This window comes from Cryptomeria japonica, chromosome 11 (genome assembly GCF_030272615.1).
Source record: "Cryptomeria japonica chromosome 11, Sugi_1.0, whole genome shotgun sequence".
Classification (NCBI taxonomy): domain Eukaryota; kingdom Viridiplantae; phylum Streptophyta; class Pinopsida; order Cupressales; family Cupressaceae; genus Cryptomeria; species Cryptomeria japonica.
The window spans coordinates 129,187,338-129,194,564 of record NC_081415.1 but is presented as its reverse complement, the minus strand read 5'-3'; the positions used below and the strand labels follow the sequence as shown (position 1 = coordinate 129,194,564).

At 36.3% G+C, this 7,227-nt stretch overlaps 1 protein-coding gene across 1 annotated transcript; it reads right to left on the bottom strand.

Moving 5' to 3' along the window:
• Positions 1–1,931: 1,931 nt before the first annotated feature.
• On the bottom strand, positions 1,932–3,058 carry LOC131065355 (UDP-glycosyltransferase 91C1). The gene is made up of 2 exons (XM_057999845.1): positions 2,671–3,058; positions 1,932–2,626 (listed from the first exon to the last, which is right to left on the bottom strand). Exons 1-2 carry the CDS (start codon positions 3,056–3,058, stop codon positions 1,932–1,934), a joined length of 1,083 nt encoding a protein of 360 aa, XP_057855828.1.
• Positions 3,059–7,227: the final 4,169 nt, after the last annotated feature.

The window sequence follows — 7,227 nt, the reverse complement described above, 5'->3', positions numbered from 1 at the left end:
GTCGATGAATTGTTTGTAAATTGTGTTGGCAAATTTGTTAAGTGTGAGTTGTTGCCGAACCAAAAGGAGTATATGTAGAATGTTGTGAAGGCAGATAGGAGCATAAAAGGATCTGATTAAGTAGAGAATTGCTATTGCCAGATCAACAAGACCCTCTTGTTCTCTAACAATTACAATAGTTAAATCCCTTAACCGAGTAAGATGTAATAGGCCTCTTGTTCAAATCCTCTAACCAGGTGATCCATTAGTTTGGATTTCAAAGATCCTCCACTGAGGTTACCTCTTACAGGGCATTGCCTTTAACAAGCTATTGTAGTCAATTCCTTAACAGGGTGGTCCCTAACCGAACCTTTTCTTAATAGGACATTTTTGTAAAGTTTCTAACAAGGCTTGGCTCCTAACAGGATGAACTTTAGAAGAGTTCATAATACTTGTGGGTATTCATCCCCACCATGGTTTTTCCCATTTGGGTTTCCACGTAAAAATCATTGTGTCAAGTGGTGAATGTTTTTATGTGTATGTTTTTTATATGGTTAAATGTGAATAACTAGTAAATCCACTTAAACATGTTTAGATGATTGAAAGTTATATGAAATGAGCTATTACTAATGTTATTAAAGTGGTTTGATGTTTTGGTTAAAAGGTATTTGAGTTTCAGATCTGTTACACTATATCATGGATATTCTGATCAACTGGTAAAGCTTGACAGTGCAGTTGCAGTTTTAGATACAACCTAAACCGGTTATGTTTTGTAAGTTATTTATGAGTTTGAGTTAAGCTTGGTGAAGATTAGTATATTTTCTATCTACTGATTCACCCCCCTCCCCTTCGCCCTCCCTCCCCCCCTACTCTTAGTAGTTGACCGGATCATTATTGTTTCATCATATTATCACATCTCTCCCCCTATCTATCTCATTATCTCTCCGTCTCTCTCTACCCCTATATCTCTCAATCTCTCTACCTTTCTATATATCCCTGGTTATACCTATATTTATATTTCTATATCTCCCTCTTTCATTGTTCCACTCTCTCTCCCCATGTAAATTTTTATCTCTTCCATTTCTATCTATACATCTCTCTTTCTTTAGCTCTCCATCTTTTTATCTCAATATCCCTCTCCTCCTCCAACTCCATCTTTTCTCTATCTCCCTATTTGTCTCCATATTTATTTCTAACTATCTCCTTATTGTAAAAATAACATTAGCTTGTTGGTAATATATCTCAATTATTTTCTCAAATCAAAAGTTTGATTTAATTTTTGTTTAGATCACTACAAGTCATACATAACTTCTTTGAAGCTATTATTTATGCATAAATATATGAAAAAAAAAAACCATTTTTTTCCCATATTGACATTCCACACCTCTCGGCCTACTCATTGCACACAAGGTACAATTGGTAGTTCAATTTTTTTTTACGAGTGTAATACCATCAGCATAATTATAGGAATGAGAAAGAATGTGAAAAAGACAAATGTTTCGTGAGGAACGCGAGTTAGTGTAAATAATAATTATCCTCTACATCTTTTCTCGGCACGTATTAGTGTTCATGCATTTCTGTCGAATTATTACAGTTCATAAATTGCAGTCACATTCGGAAAAAACGAAGATGCGGAGGAACATTATACACCATTCATTCCGAGACTCGGGCGGTGCGTTTCAGATAATGAAAGGCCATCGGCGTAATTAGCTTGCTTACAGGCCGCATTCTCTTTCATTAATGCAATAAAGTGGTTGATGTTTGATCCATGGATTTGGCAATCGTTCTTCGTCCAGACTTCAGCAATTTCTTGAGCGTGAGATCTGATGTGTCTGGCTTCCTCTTCCACCATTAATGTGCGAACAGCTCTACTCACGTCTTCCTTGGAAAAAGAACCATCCTCCTCATCTCTCCTGACCTCCACCGCCAACTTGAGTTCCTCGGCTATGAGCTTAGCATTTAAGCTCTGTTCGTGTTGCAGAGGAAGTGCGACAAGCGGCACCCCAAACCTCAATCCTTCCCATCACAGAATTCCACCCGCAATGAGTCAGAAACGCTCCCACGGAAGAATGGCTGAGAATGTGTAACTGAGGCGCCCACTTGGTGACCAATAGTCCTCTTAATTGGGTGCGCTCTACAAAGCCTTTGGGTAACTCAGCAGCCATCTGCCCGAGAAGAACACACACAAATGGAACCTCACTTTCTTCTAAGCCCAACGCCAATGCAGCGAGCTCTTGACGGGTGAGAATACATTCACTCCCAAAGGACACGAACACCACAGAATGGGGATGCTGCAGATCCAGCCAGGCTAAACAACGGTCCACAGCCGGGCGGGGTGGTAGATCGGGCAACAGTATTCCCACGGGAAGCATGGGCCGATCAATGAGTGTTTGCAAATAGTGCACATATTCTCTTTCCAATGCTACGCATGTATCTAACACCATCACCCAACTATTCTTCATGCACAGGCCAAACCGCTCTCCGACGTTGATGTGCCCTTCCCTCTTCTGGATCCCCTTCAGGAATTTGGACGCTCCAAATGGTGTAAGGCGGATATTCGGCGAGGGGAAACTAGGCGGCGGCACAGTCAGATCTGAGACTGTTATGCCCTTTTCTGCTATCGGGGCCCCATGGCCTACAAGGTATCCTACACCAGTGGCAGAAGTGTTGGCGAAAAATAGGTGGGAATGCCCAATTTGTCGGCTATGAGAAAAGCCCAGTACTGTGTCATATCGTGGATTACAAAATCTGGAGAAATCCTTCCCAACAGGTCTTCGAATGGCTTCTGCCCGTCCATGGCCTCCATAAGTAGGTCAAATGTGCCTCCTCGCTTCAAATCTGCAGTTGACTCAACACCTTCGGGCAATCCATCAATGGAGGGCAGTGGAAGCTCCAGAAGATCAACTTTTGGAATGGGGCGTAGCTGCCTAATCCGTCTGATATTGAGGGGAGTGGAGAGGAAGGAAACTCTGAGACCGTTAACACTAAATTTCTTTGAGAGCTCTAAGAAGGCTGTTATGTGGCTGTATGAAAGCCATGGGACCATCATAACATGAAGCTGCTGCTTCTCTTCTTCCATACTCCTGGAGAAGAAATTGCGTGTTTCCCTGTCAGAAAGGAGTGGAGATCACTGGTTTATAGTGAATTGAAGCTATGGTTAATAAGATTTGATCTATTAATAACAAACACTGAACCAGATCTCTGACAGATTTATTTACGAAATTATAACTCTAGATTCCAAGATATCTGTAATGAATTTACTCCTTACAACGGCCAGTTATTTGAGCCCCTCTAGGGAACGCCTTTATTTCGGGAAAATCTGTCAAGATTATGTACATTATTATACATACCAAGTCCAACTACGATACACAATCTGACAGGTGAATGACGTACCCACCCCACCGGTTTCCAAATTTCTGACAAGTTGTCGAGCGAAAACTTGTCATTTTCGATTATGCAGAGAGCGATTGGCCAACATCGAGTATAGGGTTATCATGAAAAACGGATTGAAAATCCTCTGGTGAATTCCATGGCATCAATATCTCACTGACACGAATGACATTTCACATGGGAGAAACCTTACACTCTCCTGCGTTGGACACCCCCCTTGATTTAATAAATGCAATAAATGCATAACATAATGGCAATAAATTTTAGTAAATGCGTTCGGCACCCTCGTTGATTTAAACGGCTTTGGTTTTTCATCCTGCACTCGAGGCCCGTCGTTTAGCTATTGAGAAAAAGGTCTGTGAACGAGCATCCTCTCTTTCCGACGAGTGCGAAGATGATCAATGACCATCCTGCGCTCGAGGCCCGTCGTTTAGCTATTGGTACACTGTTTGATCCGCCTCTTTTGTTTAGTTCTGGAAACATTATTGACCCTGAGTTGATTTTTATGAATTCTCCCCCACAACCAGGTCTCGAATTTGACAGGCAAAATGATCGTTTTTTCATTTTTCATTTTTAGATTGTATATGACACCTGAAAAAATTATTGGTCTGTATGTGTTGACATGTTATCTTTTAATAAAATCGGACACTTCATATTATCAATAAATTGTAAAATACTATTGTAGGTAACATATATTATATAGTATTATAATTCATAATATTGATATATATTATTTTAGTATGTATATTATAAAAATTTCAGTTTATTTATTATGAATGGTTGGATATAATTATTTTTATTTTTATAATATTTTAATATAAATTTTTCAATACTCAAAATAATAAGATATAATTATTTAAGTTTTGAACTTTTAAAATATTTTTATATGAAATTTTAGAATAGTTTCTATTTTAATTATAAATAAGATTTTCGGTTATGAATTAGAAACTTAGTAAATTTGAGATTTTTGTATATATTACTAAATTATTAATTTATTATTGTTTTCTAAATTTTTATATTCTTTTCATCTATATAAGATTCACATATCTGAATATGAATAATGAAATATTTTCATTTATATTGAATGAACATCTATATTTTAGTGTAGTTTCAATCTTCTTTTGTTCATAGGTGAAGCTTAAGGTATATAATTTTACCTATTCTTTCTTTTGATTTTTTTGTCTCATTTTTTAATTTTATATTATCTTAATATTATATTTAAAATAATAACTAGATTACTTGCACATTACATTATTAAAAATAAAAGAAGTTTTTAATATTTAATATGCATTATTGGTTAAATTGATATAAATGTTTAAATGTAAAAGAAATTATTCATAAATTAGATATTTTTTGACAATTAATATTTTTCTTAAAACGTCAAATAAAATGCATTGCAATGACTAAACCATCATAAAAAACTCACGTGACATGCATTGCAATGACTAAACCATCATAAAAAATTCATATGACAGGCAGGGGTGACCATCAAATTCCAGGCTTCCCCACAACCTCATATCTTCTACTCCTTTCTTTGAAGCTCATTCAGTTTAAGTTTCTTCAAGTGCTTTAGTGGCTTCTATAGTTTAAGGCTAGGGTCCCATGGGAGGGGCTTGGGCTTTATTTTTAAGGAAGAAATGGTCCCATGAGCAAAAAGCATTCCTCTACGGGATTAATTGGAATCTTTCCCCCCAAAAAGGAAGCCCCTACTTTTTAGGAAGTAGGCAAAAAAAGGGTGGGGCTAGAAATTGCCCCACCAAATTAGGAACTTTGTTTGCCACTTGTCAATAATCTGCACATTCAATTTCCCACCAAAATCAAATAAAGAGGGAAAATGATATTTATTTAATTAATTTTACCTTTTTTGGTGCTCAAACTTCCTTAAATTTAGTAATTCAAATTTTTAAGCTGGTTGCATAACAAAACTCATGAGACTGCCATGTTTAAATTTTTCCTAAAAATTCTCAGCTACCCCAGCTCTATTTTTAAGGAAGCCCCCCTCCATGGGACCCCAACCTAAGGAAATATTGCAGTGAAGTACACTTTTATGCTATTTTCTGTATGCACAAAGTATGGCAGCAAAGTGCAACCTAATAAAAGGAATATAAAGTAAAATTTACGGTTTCATAAAGCAAATATTTCAAGAAAGTGTACTTTATGGTTTCATTAACAAAGCGTTTGTTTGTGAAGTAATATTTATAAAGTGCAATATTTAATTTTCAAAAATATTTATAAAGTACAATTTACGGTTTCATAAAGCAAATTTTCCAGGAACGTATACTATACGATTTCTTTAACAAAAGGGATTGTGTATGAAAAAATATTTATGAAGTGCAATATTTATAAAAGGAAAGTACAATTTACGGTTTTATTTTTTAAAATTATTAAGAGAAAAAAATTAAATGAAAAAGATGTGTGCTTAGGTGGCCATTAGATATGTTGGTAACTATCTTTATTTTAAGAGTTAATAGTATTTGGTTATGCACTTCATTCAATTTTGTTAATGTATATTCTGAAAAAGCGGAAGACAGAAGAGGAATGCAATGCAGTGGATTATTATTAGCTATAGGCAATAATATATATAGTGAACAAAGTAGTTACCCATCGTTATAAGAACAACAAATAGAGAATCATTATGGAATGACACGACATGAATATAAAAAAAGAAACAATTATTATAATTATTCTAACATCCCCCCCCCCCTTAATACATTATTTATACAAATGTATCCCCAAAACAACTCAAATTTGACCTTACCAAGAGACTTGGTGAGAACATCAACAACCTAAGAATCAAAGGGACAATACTGGAGCAGAATGTGTTGTTGTAGTACCTCGTTTCAAATGTAGTGACATTCAACCTCTATGTGTTTGGTGCACTCATAGAAAACTGGGTTCTTGACAAGTTTCAACACTCCTTGTTTGTTGCAAAAAAGAATCAGCAACTGATCGTCAGTAATAACCATATCAGCTAGAATGAAACATAAACAAATCATCTCACACACTGCTCCTCATGCGACACAATATTTAGCCATGGTGGATGAGAGAGAAACAACAATATGCTTCTTACTAATCCACAAAATAGGACTAGATCCAAGATGAAAAAAATAGCCTGATGTTGATTTTCGATCATCTAGGGACCCAACACAGTCCAAGTCAACATATCCCTATAAGAATAATTATTCCATTTGACCATACTCAAGAGTACCTTGGACATATCACAAAACATGCTTGGTTGTAATCTGGTGACATTTCTTCGGCTCCTACATGAACCTGGATAGATAACTGATAGCAAAGCATAAATTTGGTCCAATATATGTCAAGTAGATGAAACTCCCAATAAGATGCCTATAAAGAGTTGTGTCAACTTGAGGAGAATCTTGGAAATGAGATAGGTGCAAACCTTTCTCCATGGGTGTGGGCAAAGCTTTACAATTAGACATTACCAAAAATGGTCTAGGAGTGTCTTGGCATATTTTAATTGGGAGATAAAGATATGATGTCCCCTTTGCCATATCTCCAAGCCAAGACAATAATGAAATAGCCCTAAATATGTCATGTCGAAGATTGCTTGAGATCATGCTTGACAGTATCAATGAGATTGTCAGAGCTTCCTGTGATCATAAGATCATCTACATATAGTACAAGTATGACAATCTGTGTTCCAACCTTTTTAATATATAAATTAGAACTGGAGGGGCTATGAATAAAACCATGCTACAAAAGGTGACCATCTATTTTAATGTACCAAGCTCGAGGGGCTTGTTTAAGCCCATAGAGTGACTTGATCAGATTATACACACCTTGTGAGGATTATGTTCACTGATGAAGCCTTAAGGTTGGACCATGTATACTTCC

Excerpts from the sequence above, each read along its gene's own strand:
- LOC131065355 (XM_057999845.1), bottom strand. The coding sequence starts at position 3,058 with ATGGAAGAAGAGAAGCAGCAGCTTCATGTTATGATGGTCCCATGGCTT. Across the intron at positions 2,627-2,670 it reads TCTCATAGCCGACAAATTGG|GATACCTTGTAGGCCATGGG; the intron begins GCATTCCCACCT and ends CCACTGGTGTAG.